Source organism: Typopeltis vanoorti, chromosome 1 (genome assembly GCF_054136105.1).
Source record: "Typopeltis vanoorti isolate ZY-2024b chromosome 1, IOZ_Tvanoo_1.0, whole genome shotgun sequence".
NCBI classification, from domain to species: Eukaryota; Metazoa; Arthropoda; class Arachnida; order Uropygi; family Thelyphonidae; genus Typopeltis; species Typopeltis vanoorti.
The window spans coordinates 67,390,461-67,409,002 of record NC_143549.1 but is presented as its reverse complement, the minus strand read 5'-3'; the positions used below and the strand labels follow the sequence as shown (position 1 = coordinate 67,409,002).

At 35.1% G+C, this 18,542-nt stretch overlaps 1 protein-coding gene across 2 annotated transcripts in view; it reads left to right on the top strand.

Annotated features, from left to right (window-relative positions):
- mRpL46 (mitochondrial ribosomal protein L46) overlaps window positions 1–18,542 on the top strand; it is a 77,451-nt gene that overhangs the window by 37,549 nt on the left and 21,360 nt on the right. The window contains exon 5 of one of the 2 annotated variants that reach the window (XM_090390973.1): window positions 10,422–10,556. The exons of the other annotated variant lie outside the window; for it this stretch is intronic. Coding sequence (XP_090247099.1) covers window positions 10,422–10,556 — 135 coding nt within the window. The remainder of the gene's footprint in view (window positions 1–10,421; window positions 10,557–18,542) is intronic. 2 annotated transcript variants of the gene reach the window in all.

The following is an 18,542-nucleotide window of genomic DNA, read 5'->3' as shown; positions in this document are numbered from 1 at the left end:
TGTTTCTTAATCTGTAATAAGACTAGTTATTGTTGGATATTGAATGATATAATCTAAACTTCGCTTGGTTGGCTGATGGGTTAGCATATCCATTCTCCAACCAACAGGCTACAAATTTGAATCCTGCTGTGGGCGTGGATGTTCGTAATTGTCTTTAGGTTGGAGATGAATTTCATCACTCAGTGTGAGACCACCCACTCCAATAAATAAATCACAGTATGAATGTACTATAAGTTCACGAATAAACCTTTCGTGGGTAGGAGCCACATAAAAAACGTTTGTTAGTTCTAATTATATTTATTATAATCACTTGGGCATTTATAATAAATATAATTGCCCAAGTGAGTACTGCATGATCACTGTCACCAACCAGAGGCAGAATGGTTACGTTTTTAAGTAAAATGCTCTCTGACACTATAATCAAATCTAACACTCTTTGACCTCGAGTTCCTTCTGTCACATGCTGCTTGAGGAAGTTGTCCCGCAACAGCTCAATAAATGCATTTTCATTCTTCTCATGAGATTCTTCTGCTACCCAATCAATATTTGGGTAACTAAAGCCTCCCATTATGATTACTCTTTTCGCTCTCATCTTTTCTATTTGGTGATGCATTTCTTCATCACTAGCAACTGATCCACCAGGTCCGTAACAACACCCCACTATGAAATTAATCTTGTTAGATTCCACCTCACACCAGATGGCTTCAAACTCACTGCCACATGAAATATTGTTAGTAGTACTACAATCATAGGTCTCAACTCTAACTGGATTCAAGTCATCCAGTATCATTAGCAGCATGCCCCCCCCCCCTCCTCCTCTCCTATACTTTCTATCCTTCCTAAAAATACTGTATCCTTTACACTCGATACCAGTTAGTATGTCTAATTCTGATAGCCAGGTCTCACTAATGCCTACAATCTGAGGTCCCAACATATTGACTAAGGCAATAAACTCTACCCCCTTGTTTCTGATACTCCTAGCATTCATGTATGTTCTTTTGTATACTCTTGTCTGCGTGACACAATTGGACAATCAAAACTTGCAGATCGTTATTCTTCTCTGGTGCCTTATACATGTAGACATCTTTCCACACGTTTGATAGGTCCAAACCGGACGAACACAAAGTCGAAATCGTTCTCTCCTAGTCAACATTTCCATGACAGAGCCCATTCCCATCATTAACAGTTATATAACATTGTTGCTCTTACGCTCACATTCTCACCATTCCTTCCTTTATAAATTAGTTTCCTGACTCTCTCTGTTAGATCTCATACCAGTTATTAGTTTTTCTAGATTCCCGATACCAAAAGCATTCAGGTGTAGGCCATCCCTCTTATACAAATCCAATCTTCCTTCAGACTCACTCCATACATCCAAAAACTTACATCCATTCCTTGTACACAGCTTATGCATCGTTTCGTTTGCCATCATAGCCCTTCTTTTTAAATCATTTTTATCATATCGAGGTAAAATACTGACGATTTTCACTTTCTCACCTCTTCCAGCAACCCTTTCATGTCCCCTACTACAATTACGATTTCATTTACTTTTATTTTCTGTTTTTGAATTGCTTCCTTTATATTCTTAATTTTTGCTCCAGGAAAACTCGAAGTTATAACTCGCTCATCAATAGCATGTTTTATTATAGAGTCACCATACCAAATAACTTCTTTCTTTTTATTAACAATATCACTTATCTGATTTTCGTTACTTCCTGACTTACCTATTTCCATGCTCTGCTGTTTCTTATTTTATCGCTTCATTTTCTCCCTATGCTCATTAAACACTGATGATCTGCTTTAATTTTGCTATTTTGGAGGTTAATTCATTTTCATTAACTCCTCCACAACTCCAAAAAGTCGTTAGTGGGACTAGCCTTCTTGTTCTCGCCTGCAGTGTTCTTTTTAGCATTACTTTTCTTTTGCGTTTTTGGTGCCATTTTAAATTTATACTTATTGTTGAAATATCTTAATAAAAAAAATGTTATAAAATACTAAAAACACTAAAATTCACACTAATATACTATAATTTTCTAAGGAAAAACACAATAAAACAGACAAAAATCACCAGTTTTACATGAGCACTATAAATTCACCGACCAACAACAATGTATCCTTGAACCAATGTCCATGTTTGGAAGATTCTTATCTTATGTAGATATCAAAAATATATTAATATTATTTATTTTTAATATTACTTTCTAACATGCACCAACCGTTTTTAATTGGTAAACTGATTTCTGTCTATATAATTTGTATTTCTGTTCTTTGATTTGTTTGCTATTTCTACACACTGATGATGTACTGTTATTTTCAATATGAAATATTTCTGTGCGGTTATCATGTAATTTTTGTTGTTATATGGTTTTGCCATATAATAACATTTGGTTAGCCTTGTGGCTATGTGCTTTGCAAACATATGCCTGGGAAAGCGGGATGTCCTGGGTTCGATTCCCTTCGCCGACATGAGGAGCTTAAGAATCTTTCTCAGACATAGCCAAGTTAGCTGGTCTTGGGCGTGGACAGCAGGGTTTTTTCCTCCCGCAAGCAGGCAAACTGAACACACACACATCCACAGCCATAGAAAATACCGGGAGGCATAGAGCTAGTCACCTTATTTTCATTAACTCCTCCACAACTTAATGACGGGATGGGTACATCTTATAAGGGCTTAATATAGCTCTGTAACAGGCCAGTGGGCCTAACATAGAAGGGAGAAGATATGGTTTTGCCACAGATACCTTTAAAGATTAAACTTATTATCCTTAATGGGGAAGAAATCTCCAAACTTAACAGACAAGTTAGGAAAATTATCAGTTTTACAGGGTAAGCTTCATGCTTGAATTGCCTTTCTCAAAATATGTTATGATATGTTATGTTATGAAAGTTATTCTTACATTTGCTAGATTTACACAGACTGTTCAGTCATCACCTGGAGCTCATGGAATTTTTACTTGTGCAAGTTTTCCTTTGATATGGAATAAACTTTGAGCAGCTAAAAAATATTTATTGTCTAATATTCAGTGTTTCAGATCTTGGACAAAAGAATTCAGCTACTCTGAACAATGAATTGCTGAATATTGTTCTCCATGTTTCAAAACAATCATTAACCCACTCTACATACTGTTGCAGAAATATGAATCATTATATAATAAGCAAAAATTTACTTCTGGCAACACTCCTACTAATAAATGGATTATTAACATTTTTGACACCCAATGTCTGATGCTGAGACTAGTGTATATTAGCTAAAGGTCAATTTGCTGTTGTACCTAAATCCATTCTGTCTCTGGTCACTGTTCCAGCAACTGCCAAACATCATTCCTCCATTTTCTGTTTTCATGTGGTTTCTTCTGGGTTAAAAATATATAAAAATAAATTTTAAAATAAAGCTCAGTTTGTTTATAAATATAATAGGAAATGTAACCTTTTTTTCTGTATAATTCTGATTGTTCTTAATTCTTTTTTTAATGTTTTACACTATCTTCCGATTAGAAAAATAAAAACAAAGAACTTATCTGATAAATAATTTATCCTTTTATATATAGACATGATAGAGCTCAGATGAAGTCTTGGGGAAGTGGAAGGAGGGCAAAATGATTCCTTTGCATAAAGGAGAATCTAAGTCTGTGGGAGCAAATTATAGACCCACCAGTATTTCAGGGGTGGTGATAAAAAGTACAGAATAAATTGGTCAGAAAATGAATTCAGGAATGGGTGGATAAGAATATGATACTCTATGAGGAGCAGCACAGCTTTGTGAAAGATTGATCATTCCTTAGTATAATAGAGTGACAGCTGAGTTGGATGAAGGAAATAACTACATGATGATGATACTGCTGGATTTTGGAAAGCCATTTGACAGGATACCACATGGAACTCTGTTATGCAAACTGAAACAAATGGGGATGGATATGAAACTGATGTTCCATAATACTTGAGTCATCACTTTGTCATACACAGAGCAAACTTACGCATGCTATACAATAGGCAGGCTTAGCTAATAAACAATATTAAGCATATTAAAATTTCACCTTATATTAATGCTATCCTATCTCACACAACTGAGCAAGTTAATTCACAATGGTTAGCTAAGTCCTGAAGTAATACTAACATTAAAACCTTAGAGAGAGAACTCTGTCACAATTTCCACTCCTAGTAAACTACAATATATTGTAGTATAGCATGAGTCCTGAAGTAATACTAACATTAAAACCTTAGAGAGAGAGAACTCTGTCACAATTTCCACTCCTAGTAAACTACAATATATTAGACCTTACTTGGTATATAGTCATCTAGTCCACATTAGTAGATTCTTGAAATCACTATCCTCTGCTACATTCCGATCTTGGCTACACATACACGGGTATCTTTTTCCGAGATCGATGAGGTCACTTCCTATTGCTGAGAACGTCAGGAAACTTAGCGGCAGGAAATTTCAGAACTGACTTTCTTCAATCTCAAACGAGTTATCTTGCACTTCAGGCATCTGTTGGCTGGAAGATGGGTCCCCAACCTTGAATCGGCATGACATTTCTTAAACCTGGAGCCGGAACAGAACTTGGGCGAAGGCGAACTTATCCTGCCACCTACATCGATACGACCTCTCTTCTTATGTGGCCATCTACCAGCCGACAACTGACCTCTACTATGGCTCATGAAAAACCCTCGATGACAACGAACCACAGCAAGAACCACTTCCGACGATGACCTCAGTGATCCTGCTTTCTCAATGTCTCCCCCCTTTTATCTTGCTCAATTGACCTTGGGCCCCCTTATGATTTCGTTCCCTTGGGTATTCATAGAGGTCCACCCCCCCCACCCCCAGTTTGGTCGCTGCGTTAAGGTGGGAAACCCCATACATTCTTGACCTTCGTGAGTGCGGTAGCCTAAGGCCATATTCTTAATCCCATCTGGGATATCTTTGTCTTAACAATTTATTGTTACAATTCGTTCAGACATTTTTTTTCTTTGTCTTTTGGTCTTTTTGAACATAAAAATTAAAGTTAAATATTAACTAAAACTACAAGTCTATTATGTTAATTTGAATTCCTAAGTAAAATCAGTATAGAAGAAATTTTTATTCAAAAATCCTTCTATACGAGATTTTACAATACTGTATTGATAGTTTGGGTCTCCTACACTGAGTCTTCACACTTCATGGAGGGGTCTATGCAATAATAATAACTTTTTTTAAATGTTGTTATACCTTTATATTGCTTACTTATTAGCAAAATATTTTGCCTATTTTTTATTTTGTATCCTAGCATTCATCATACTTCTAGCGATAATGTTGCACATATTATGTTTTTTAATCATTTTCACACAAGTGATTGCAAAATATGTACCACATCAGTGTCATGTATGGGCAAATGGTCAAGAAAGGAAGGAACCTGTTAATGTTTTTTTAACAACTGGAAGTTGTAGTCTTTGGGGAAGACTGTTCCAGAGCATCAGAGATATCACATGTGAAAGAGGAGAATGAGAAGTTGGTTCAGTATGTTTTGGGTTTGAGAGTGAATTGATGTTGACCAGCAGCTGCTCATATGTAGGTTTCTAGGGAAAGTGGAGAAATGTTATTGGCCACTTCAATAGAACATTCTCCATAAAGACTTGTAGAAGACATACCAAGTAGAAACATTGCATCTATGGAATGACTGGATTCCTCTAGACAGCATCGAGTATTTTTAGAGAAGTTTTTGGTGCACCACCCCATATTGTGAAAGCAGATTTCTGATTTATACTGTGTTAGGCATTGTACTGGTGAGAAGTAATGTCTTGAATAGAAAAGAACATCTATTTTTTTTAGATATAGAGGAGGCTGTCAATATGATGTACTTATGCTAGGAGAGGCAAGCGCTGTAAGTCATTCCAAGGAGAGATATCTGATCCTGCATGGATTTTTAGAGAAGTTTTTGGTGCACCACCCCCATATTGTGAAAACAGATTTCTGATTTATACTGTGTTAGGCATTGTACTGGTGAGAAGTAATGTCTTGAATAGAAAAGAACATCTATTTTTTTTTTAGATATAGAGGAGACTGTCAATATGATGTACTTATGCTAGGAAAGGCTAGAGCTGTAAGTCATTCCAAGGAAAGATGCACATGCTTACATGCTTTGTGCACATGCTCACATGCACACAAAGTGCCCTTCACTGTGCCAGATATTGAAGTGTCGAACAACCTTCAAAGTTTTTAGTGCGCATGTAACCGCACATCACCAGTTACGGGTTATGCACTTCTGTTGCACTGGACTAGTAGCTTGAATTCTTTTCTAGAGTGAAAAAATGACAATCAGTTGTTTATTTGATGTGTTTCTAATAATTTTATATATTCTTTTTTTATAATCCATGATGGATAACATAAATAAAAAGAAAAAGAATCCTTTCCCTTCATGCTTACATGGTTGATCAGAATACATCATGAAAATTATGGAAGCAACTAGTAGTTGCTTCCATAACATGTTAGAGTAAAACTTTAGTTTAATATAAACCAAAATAAACACCTGACGTTTCAACTTTCACATTAAGATCATCATCTGGAGTATACAAAGAAACAAGCTGCACTACAATCCACATGGCATACTAAAGTTACTGACCAAATGTTACAACTATTGGCCTGACCTCTGGTGGAAAAAAAAAACCTTACTACATCAAAGCTAGAGTCCTATTATTATTGATTAGATTACAAAATTAAATTAAGCTGGAGAGCAACATGCTTACAAAAAGGAAAAAAAATTAATAAATAGCAAATAAAAATAAAAAAATTACTTATATAAGGATACATATAAATTACAACCAACTGGCATGGATAGTGGTCAATAAAAGTTGAAAAAATGCTTAAAGCCCTAAAGTCAGGGCTTGCTGGAAACTAAGGGGGCTGAATGTGTGCTATCCAAATTCTTGGGATTTTTATGCCACCATTATTGTTAAGATTAGAGTGGTTAATCAAAATTTCACAGGCTTCTTTAAATTTCCGTTCATACCATGTTTTTGTGTGATATAAAGAACAAGTACTTTTCCAATCAATTTGGTGTTGGGTGTTAAGCACATGATCTGAGAGGCCTGCTTCACCAAAATTGTTAAATTTAATGTGTTTGTGTTTTTTTTTACGGATAGGAATTGTATGTCCAGTTTCTCCAATATAAGGTAAGTTATAAGTTATAGGTGCAATAGATGCAGTAAACTCCACGACGTGCCAATGCAGGGGGGGGGGATCCTTAGAGGAGTTGAATATGTTTTTTAATTTTAAAGGTGGTTTAAAAGTGGCATTAAGATTATAATGGTGTAGGATTCTATTAATTTTTTCTGATAACCCTTTAATGGATGGGATAACTATGGTTTTACTGTAATCTATATTAATTTTTGATGAAATTTTATGAAGAAATATTAATAGTATTTTTGCTTTAGCCATTTATAAATGTATTGCTAATAATTTTTAATTCTTGTTTAAAAGCTTGTTCATTAGAGCAACTTGTTATAGCTCTGTTTTTGAGGGTGTTAATGACTCCAAATTTTTGCGGTGATATGAGTTAGCATGTATATATTGGCCGGTATGTGTAGGTTTGTGGTAAACGATGACGGATAGACTGCCTGAGGGAAGATGTGTGACCAATGTATCCAGGAAAGGGAGCGAGTTCTGATATTCAATTTCAGTAGTGAATTGTGTGCACTCATGTTGTTTGTGTTTAAGTATCTAAGGAATGTATTTAAGTTTGGCGACCAGGCCAGATAACAAAGGATAACAAAAACATCGCCAATGTATCTAAGCCAAACTGTAGGTTTTAGAGTAAAGAAATCAAGAGCACGATGCTCAAAAGCTTCCATATAAAAGTTAGCAGTTTTGGGGAAGGGGGAATAGAGTTGAGCCCATGACCTTACCTTCTTTTTGTAGGTAAAATTTATTTTGCCACACAATGTAACTGGAACGTAGTACGTTGACAAAGAGAGCCATAATGTCAGATGGAAATTTGTTCTGTAGAAGAATTGTGTCATTGATTGGGCATTTGTGAAAAGGGCAGAAACATCAAAACTGACTAATAAATCATCTTTGCCAAGGGTTATGTTTTTAATTTTGTTTATAAAGTGTTGTGTGTGTGTGTGTGTGTGTGTGTGTGTGTGTGTGTGTGTGTGTGTGTGTGTGTGTGTGTGTGTGTGTGTGTGTGTGTGTGTGTGTGTGTGTGTGTGTCTTCTTTATATAGAAGAGGAATGACCTACCAACTCCTTGAGTGTTGATGCTGATTTCTTGGCTAGGTGATAATTAGGACTGTCTATTCCCTCAACTATCCACTGAAGTGGAACGTTATGTTTTTGTATCTTGGGAACGCCATATATTCTGGGAGAACAGGCATAATGGAGTATAAGTATTTTAACAGTGTCTGATGGCCAAGAAGTGACAGACTTAAGTAATTTCACAGTTTTTTTCTTTATCCTATTAGTTGGATTATAGTTCACAAGCTGTTATCAGAGACTAGTTGATTCATCTGATGGATGTAAGTTGATCTGTCAAGGACGACTGTGGTATTACCTTTGTTTGATTTTGTTATAATTATATCTTGATTAGCTTTAATAACTTGATTGCTGCTAGTTCTGTTTTCGTAAGATTGCTACATATGGTTTTCTTTTATTCAAAACATTACTGGTTTCTAAACGAATTTTATGAGCTATATTATTTGGAAGAGACTTAATGGCTCTTTCTATGTGGTATATAGCATTCAGTTTATTAACAGTTCTAGGTACTACTGTGAAGTTTTGGCTTTTATCAAGTAATACAAGTTGACCATTATTTAAGGTGTGGCTAGATAGGTTGATCACATGACTATTGCTTGCATGTGGTTGGTCGCTCCTTATCTCATTTGTTTGATGTTCACTGTTGGAGTTGTTTGCTGGTGAAGAGTTTTCCTGATTGATTAGATTCATATGATTGAAATTCAAATTTCGGCGTTGTTTTAAAGTATGAAATTTAGCTTTAAGTTTTTCTTTATTACTTTCCAGAATATGTTTAGCTGAATTATCAGTGATTCTTTCACGCACATTCGAAATATCTGGATTCATATAACTAGAGAGTTCGGATTGTAAATTTAAAACTTGATTTTGGGTCATTGCTAGATTTTTGCGGGCTGTTTTAATTTGTTCTCTAAAGTATTGCTTGCTCTGTATGTGCATAAGTGATTTAACAGAGGTAAATTTCTTTTTTAGCTGAATGCAGGAATAAGATTGCTGTCTCTACATCTCTCAAAAAAGCCAGTTGATTAATCAAACGAGAAACATGTATCTTTAGCTTACTGTAATGATTGCAATGCTTGTGAGTAACATCTACATGGATTATGAGAATCCTTTCTTTCATGCTTACAATTAATTTTTCAGCTTTTATTGGGCACTATCCATACTAATTGGTTGTAATAATTTTTTTTTTTTTTTTTTTGTAAAGGCATTGCTCTGCAGCTTAATTTAATTTTGCAACCCTAATAGATAATAATAATAATAGGACTCTAGCTTTGATGTAGTAAGGTTGTTTTTTTTTTTCACCAGAGGTCAGGCCAGTTGTTGTAACAGTTGGTCAGTAACTTTAGTATGCCATGTAGATTGTAGTGCAGCTTGTTTCTTCGTATATATGTGTATACTCCAGATGATGACCTTAATGTGGAAGGTCGAAACGTCGAGTGTTTATTTTGGTTTATATTAAACTAAAGTTTTACTCTAACATGGTAGTTGTTTCCATAATTTTCATGATGTAAAAAGAAAAAGATTTATAACTTTTTCAAATATGAAGTATTTGAAATCCAAGTATTGATCATGGCTCAACAACTCTCATTTAGAACACTGCCAAAAAACCGGAAATTCCAGTTACATGCCAGATTATAATAAGTTAGCTGAATATCTGCAATTCGAAGTATCACATTCATGTTTTTTTTTTTTTTGTTTTTTTTTCAGTACATTCTTAAGTTTGTAAGTAGAATTTTGTATTAATAAATAAATTAAAATAAATATGTATTGAATGTACTTTAAGCTTACAACTTCCCCCTCCAGCAAAATTAAGGTAAAGTGGCCTTTGTCATAAGCCAGCCATTCGGGATGTCCTTTTTAGTAAAAAGGTTGCTGACCTCACAGGTTTCACCAAACCTTTGCATGACTTTGGTCCATAGATGAGTGATGGCAAGAAGCTACTTGGTGTAATTCACTATGGCTTTGCATGGCATCATAGTTTTCAGTCACCATCCTCTAACTAGTTACTCCTTGCAGTATCTTTTCTTTCCTCGAATCCTTGCAATGCTAAATTGATAATTATATGAAATTGCTGTTGTGACAACTTGCCTTCTTTCTTTTCCTCATATAACATTATCCTTATCTTACATGCTTTCACTCACCTGTTATACACAATATGTATGTATACTTATATCATCACAAAAAAATATTTTTAGACAGCTGAAAGGATACTGAAGCAAACATGTGGTGACGAAATTGAAGTTCAGTTTCTGGGAAATGCACCAGCTGGATTCTTTCAGTATAAGTATCCTGAAGCCCTAAGAGAAAGTAATGGTATATGTGGAGCAAAGGTGAGGGTTTTATTATATTAAATATTCATTTAATTAGTTAACCATAAAAAGCTATATTTGGAATTTTATCCAGTCAGAATTCTCCTCTGCCCAGCTAGCCTAGCAAATTAAGTACATACAATCTCCAGTCTTCAACAGGCTCTGGATTCAAATCCCACTGTGGCATGGATGTTTTTAATGTCTCAAGTTTAGTTTATTCAGGCCACCAAGAAGTTTTCAAGTCACTTGAAAACCTGAAGTGATCTGGAAGCGTATTGTGTTTGGTTTCGAGTGCAAGGTTTCTGGATTAATTAACTCTTATCCTCTCTCTTTGCTAATATATAGTAAGGTTCTGTATAAGACATTTGATAATTTCCAATGAAAATTTTTACATTCAAAAGTAGAGAAATGGATGCTCTGGTAGTCGTTCTGACCAGGGTCTTTTATGTTTTTATCGCAAAAATATAAAGGTCATTTTACCAATATGGCATCTAGCAAACCTTATTAAAGATATTAGCAAAAAATATTGCTGACATTTGCAGAACTCTCATGAAGAAGAGTAAATCGCACTATTTTTTTTGGTGGGAGACAAAATATCAGTGTTGATTTTCCTCATTTTCTTTTTACCTGCTATTACACAGTAACTTTTTTTTTATGTGAATTGTCCAAGAGTTTTAAATATTATGTTGTGGACAGGCTAAAAGTTACATAATCTGGAAATCCTGCTGTAGAGATGCACAAAATTCATCTACTTGACTTGCTTGCCTACACACATTCACAAACATATATGCTTGCAGTAGAATTTGAATCCGTAGCCTCTTGGTTGCAGGGTAGAAGAACACTATGCATTTGGCTAACCAGGCTGATAAATGGTCAGCTACCACTATTTGTCTCAGTTGTAGCAAGTTTATCATCGGTTGGATAGTGTATTATAACTGCTGACAAGAAATTATATTCTCGTTTTGATCAATATTTATACAATACTTCATGCCCAAACTGTAAAAGTTTGGGCATGAAGTATCCTCGTGAGATACTTTATGCACATACATTATGAGAGCAGTGTGCTTCACTGCAACCTGCCCTACATATTCCATTTCAGGGCAATACAAGGTCCGACACAAAAAAAAACGACTAACGAATAGCTTGGGAACAGAGAGTGGGAGGGGAGAGACAAAGAGATGGTTATAGAGCATATTCTAACCTGTCACCATGAGACAATGCTCAACTCTGTCGCTTTACTCAATACTAGTGGACGTGTGATCAAATATAGATGTTTTCTTACCCTTGGTCAGAAAATGTTAGGGTGAAAGAGTGAATAGCGAGTTAACATCAAGTTTCTTGTGAAACTGAAGAAATCCCTGATGGAAACTTTTCAATTATTGACTGAGGCTTACAGTGAAGAGTGCATGTCTCGTGCACGCATTTTTGAATGGCACAAATGATTTTCTGAAGGCTGAGAAAGCATGAAAGATGATCACGAAGGCCCCCCCCAACATAGCAGTTACCAATGACAACATTAAAAACGTGCGAGATGTGATTTTGTTCGAACTGTAGCTGAGCAAGTTCTTTCAGACAGGAGAAAGTGTTTGTTGCATTTTAATGGAAGAATTGAACATGAAAAGGTTTGTGAAAAATGGTTCCAAAAATGTTGTCAGATGAACAAAAAGAACATTGCAAGGAACTGTGTTTGGATCTTTTGCATTGCATTAAGGGTGAACCAGATTTTTTGAATTTGTAATTACTTGTGATGAAACTTGGTTATTTATGTATGATCCGGAAACCAAGTGACAATGAATGCAATGGAAGTCAGCAACATCTCCAAGACCAAACAAAGCACGCATGAGTTGTTCGAAGTTCAAGGCCATGTTGATTGTTTTCTTCGATATCCAGGATATTGTAATGGCAGAGGGGATTCCCAGTGACCAGACAGTAAATCAGCAGTATTGCCTTGAAGTCTTGATGAAATTATGCAAATATGTGAGAAGAAAATGACCAGAATTGTGGAGAAATGGTTGGATTTTGCATCAAGACAACACGCCAGTTCACAATGCTTTGACTGTGAAGAAGTTTTTAGCTAATCACATCATCTGCTTGAGCACCCACCCTATTCGCCAGACCTGGCTCTCTGCAACTTTTACCTCTTCCCAAAGATCAAGTCAGTGCTCAAAGGAACCCATTTTTTGTCGGTAGAAGATGTGAAAGCAAAAACGATGGAAATCCTCAACAGTCTTTAAGAAAATGATCTGCTGAATTGCTTTGAACATTGGCAACATTGCATGCAGCTGTGTATCAACTCAGAAGGGAACTATTTTGAAGGAGATTGTAGTTGATTTTCTCAGCTTGTTAAATAAAAAGAGATACAGGCATAGTCTCATTTTTTCTGTGTCAGATCTTGTATATTCTTCACAGAAAGTTGTACTATGCATTATGGAATACCTAGGACATCAGTATGAGGTTATTTTGCTCTAACTCTATGCAAGTAGATAATTGTGAAGATATTTTAGTTACTTTACTTTATGAAGAAGCTTTTGTTTGCTTACTAAGATTACTTACAAAAGATAATCTCAAGTAAAATATAATATGGTAACTGCCTTAGGTTATACTAATCTTGAATAATCAAGATCAGTATATTATAAATCATTAGTTATAACAGAATTCTGGATACTTCCTTAACATAAATTTACTTTCTGCATTTTTTATACAAAATTATGTATAACTCGTTGTTAATGTGTTTTAAGTGTTTCAAAACCATTGGCACTCGTCATATACAAATCAGATCTGTAAATGAAACTGACCTTTTATTGAACCTTCAGAATAAACAAGTTATCAGTAATTTATGTTGTTGTGCATTTATTGCTTGTCAGTAATATCATAAGTAGCGAATAATGAATAAAATTCACTGAGTTATACTACTTACTTACTTATCCTCTTCGTACCATGAGATACGAAGAGGATACTTCTTCCAGTTACTTCTGTCTTGAACCACCAATTCAGCTTCTCTCCAGCTCTGCCAGCCACCCAGCAGCTTTCCTTTTCTGTCATTCTCATCGTCAATTTCCTGATTTTACCCTTAAGGAGTGTTCGTGTTACGATTACATTAATATTCATTGCCTATCAGCAGTTTTCCTCCCAAATAGTCTATTACTTATGATCACTCCAATATTTTAATGTTAATATTTCTTGCTTCTAAGGTATTTCTGACTGAATCATTCCACCTGGACCTTGGTCTTCTTTTGGATCTCCTGCCATCTTGGCATCAATGCCAAGATGGAAGGAGATCCAAAACACTCGTTCTGCAAACTTTTCCTCAGCCATTCTATTTAAGGGGCCATACCATCTTAGATTAGCTCTGCTCACACATTCTTGAATGATAACAATGTCAAATTCCTTTCTAATATCACATTTTTAATAGAATTCTACCATTGATGCCATCTGTTCACTCTAATTTTTCTGAGAACCCTCATATCTGTGGTCTCTAGTCTTTGACAAGAGACCACAGATATAACTTAAACTTAAAACTAGTTTGAACACTGTTTTGTATACTGCTAGTTTTGTGTTTTTATTAATTTCTCTTATTCCATATAAATTTATTCAGCTGGCCACCCACAATACCACCTTTGCTCACTCTGTTATCAACTTGCCATCTTCACTTAAAACTGTTCCTAAATAGCTGAAATATTTTGTTTGTTCTATAAGATCTCCATTCAGAATGTAGCTGAAGTTTTCTATGTTCCTACCCATTTTTATAGGTCATTTTATTGCTAATTTTCATGCCAAATTTGTTACAACTGTATTCAGTTTGGTTAGATAATCCAGGAGATTTGCACTAGATGTGTTTAGGAGTTCATCATCAGAAAAGAGATAAGTTTTATATCTCCAATTCTAATATCAGGCCTAATGTCACTTTCATAATATGATCCATATAGATGATAAATAAGAGTAGAGATAATGTACATCCTTGTCTTAAACCTGATCTTACATCAAACCATCCTCCTGTATTTTCTTCAGGTCATCTACTGACTGACAGCTTAAATATAGACTGTATTGCTCTGTGTAATGTTCATTTACTCCATATAATTTGTAGTGTTTTGAAAAGTTTTTTTCTGGGTACCCTGTTACATGCTTTTTCCAGATCTACAAAACTTAAGTACAGATCCTTTTCATATTCCCATGATTTTCCAACTATTTGGTATGAAGTGAAAATATTATCTTGACAGTCTCTATTTGGCCTAAATCTAACATGTTCTTCTCCAAGTTTCTTTTCAACCTCCTTTCAAGTATGCTTGAATGAATCTTATCTGGAACACTTAGTAGAGAAATTCCTCTGTAATTCTCACATTCAATTTTATTCTCCTTTTTATAGATGGGGAACTATGAGATGTACTCCAAGTATCTGGAATTCAACCTTCTGACCAGGCCCTCTGATAGCAGTGTAGATACTGCAAAACTTTTACATTTCCACACTTAAGCATTTTTGGTCAGATAACATCCATTCGAGCTGCCCTTCTACATTTCAAGCTTTTTGATGGATTTTCCTACATCAAGTATTGATATAGGAAAATTTTCTTTCTACTACAGTTCTGTTACTATTTGTTTAATTTAACAGTTCTTCAAAGTAATTACTCCAGACATCTAGGATATCATTATTTTCAATCCTCATGTCATATCTGATTCTCATGACTTTTGTTCAGCTGTCAAAAGATTAAGGTCTTTCACTTTGGTGAAGTACCTTAATCTTCTTCCAAAGGATCTGATGTTTAATAGAGTTTTGTAAGTCCCAGCTGTTCAGACTCATGGAATTAATGCAATAATAGAAAATTTGGAAGAATATTTTATGAAACTTTCTTCCAAACTATACACCATCCAATATATACTGATAATAATAAAGTACGGAATTATTTATTATTATCAAGAGATTTTACATGATAGCATAGATAAAAAAAAACTTAGAGCTAAGCAAATGTACAGAAACTACCTGTGATTGAAACAGCCACAAATGAAATATCACAATATGTATATAAAACAGTTGAAAAATAATTAATATATAAACAGTGGAGGGTACTTGAGGATCAAAGCTGGATAACTGAGAAGAGACCTCCATGTCGCCTATAAGGAATGTGGAGAACCAACTGGGACTTCTGATGTAATGCTGAATTTTCACCTTTTCATGTTGCATCCTGTTGGTAGGTATCTGCTTGAATGCTGAATGAGGTTAGGATAATTTGGGATTTAGCTGACCAAATTGTATTTTGTATTGTGTTGGCTTAAACTGCACTAATAGTGATGAATAAATGTGATAAAACATCATGCCAGCTGTGCTGTTGCTGGGTTAAACAATGCCCTGCTGTTTTCCTCAGAAAATCAGAAAGCAAAGAGTGAAAGGTCAGTTGCTGGAACCAATTCAGCCTCAGCAGAATTGAAGATTGACACCATCATCATCATCATGAGGTATATTAAAGAAAAATACAAGTGTTAGTTGAAGAATTAGAGAATTTCTGTGTTGACATAATTGGTGTTATAAAACAGAGGTAACTGAAACATGTGAGATGCTACTATATAGCAACTATAAGATTTTAGTGATCAAGGACAGGAAGAAGTAGCTATAGCATTCATCATGAAGATGAAATTCTTGAATGGCAGTCAGTTTCAAATAGAGTATGTGGGCAAATTCAAAATGAGAAATTGGACAATGAGACTTATTTGTACTCATGATCTGCAGAAGGTTCTACAATGGAAGAAGAAGTAGAGGAATTTTTTTAAATCATTAGGGAGGGCATCTAACATAAGGAAAATTTGTTCTAGATGAACTGAAGAAAACAACAGAGTGTAAAATGAATATCACACATGGAGAAATGTTTTGGGAAAATATGAATAAAAAAAAGCAAAGTTCATAATATTGGTACTTGCCAGATTTTTGTTCAAGACATGGATTGGTCATTACTGACCATGTTCCATACTGATGTGAAGATTCAGATGGGGTGAAGACATGCTGATTCAGATGCAAGGGTCAGGAAATTTGAAATGGGAATGATTATCATTTCATCATGTCATGAGGATGAAAATTATGAGTAACACAGTGAGAAGAAAATATGTAAGAAAGTTTTAAAAAATTAGTCAAACATCTTTCAGATTTGAACTGTAAACTCAAATATCCAAATATTATCAGGTCAAAAAACCAAACATTAGACAGCTAAAATCTGAAGAAAACATTGATTGATCCATACAGGGTGGCATGTGGAGAAGCTGTTTACAAAGATGGAAAAAATCATAATTCTCTTACCCAGTGCATTAGAGGCAGTACTGGAAAAGAAAAAAACCATATTAAAAGTTCTTAGCAAGTAGGTTAAGAGGTATTAAGAGGTATACTGAGAGCATGTAGAGAAAAATGTAAGAAAACTAAGTTAACGATGCCAAGAAATGCATAATAAACAAATTTTGCAAGTGAAGTAGCTTCACAACTGGGCTACTTATATATAGAAACTAATGACTTCATATCAGTTGTCTTTATACAAGTAGCCCAGTAGGTGAAGATACTTCAGACAGATTTGTATCTACATGTTTTCAAAGATCTTTCCACTATGTCAAGTGGATTAAAAGTTGGTTTATATATATATATATTATTATTTTCCACGACCCATAAATATTTCATTGGGACCTTCCAGGATGAGTCTCTTGGAGGTCTGTTTATAATAATTATTATACTTGGATAAAACTCTGCCATGGGATCCTTAGGGGTTTCATGCCAGTCCCAAACCTGCATAAAGGAGGAGGGTCATCAGATGAGTGTCGATGCTCTGACCATAAAGAAAAAACAAGATTGTTATCTGATGCCTATAGGATCAACAGCCAAAATATTCCGGCTCGGACATCGCCCAGATGAACAAGGTCTGTGATACCAATCGAGCTATCGGGGTTGGATCGAAAAGTGGGATACCAAAAGGAAACTGAAACTAACAGAACTATTATCAGTAGAAACATGGAATGTACAGATGCTTTGGATGTCAGGAAAACTAGAACTACTTTGTGATGAAATGAATAGATATCGGTGTGATATATTAGGACTGGAAGAGAAGCAATGGACATCATCAGGAGAGATAAATGAATGTGAAGTCATATGGTCTGGGCATGACACCAAGCACAAAGCAGGAGTTGGCTTCCTTCTTAACAAAAGAGCTAGAGAGGCATTGCTAGGATGCAAACCAGTCAATGAATGAATCATAGTAGCAAGATTTCAAGCAAAACCATTTAATATATCAATAGTCCAGATATATGCACCCACATCTGACAGCACAGATGAGGATATTGACCTATTTTACAAAGATCTGACAGCGACAATAGAAACAATACCAAAGCAAGATGTACTAATTATTGAAGGAGATTGGAATGCCAAAGTCAGAATAGATAATGATGGTTGGGAAAGTGTTATGGGAAAATATGGTTTCAAAGAAAGAAATGAACAAGGTGAAAAAATGTTAGAATTTGCTGTGGACCACGAGATGATGATCTGTAACACAAGATTCCAACAAAAGGACTATAGAAAATGGATGCAGCAATCAAATGATGGGAAAACCAAGAACATGATTGATATGATTATGCTTAAAAGATGATGGATAACATCAGTACAGCAGTGTCAAACTTTTCAAGGAGCGGATATAGACTCAGATCACAGTTTAGTGATTGCAAACATCAAGCTGAAATTAAAAAGAAAATATAAACCCCCATCATCAGAATAGAAGAGATACAGCACGAATAAGTGAAGCAGAAATAGGAAGAAGGTACAGAACAGTGTTAGAAGAGAAACTTAAAAGTGTGGACAAAGAAAAAAAAATTCGAATCTGAGAGTGAAAGGAGTAATGAAGGTGATAGAAGATGCAGTTGAAGAAACAGTACCAGAAGAAGAGAAGATCAAGAAGAAGTGGATTAGGCAAAAAACACTGAAGTTAGTACAGGAGAAAAGAATGTTGAAGATAAGAAAGGATATATCAGAACAAATAGAGGAGCAATATA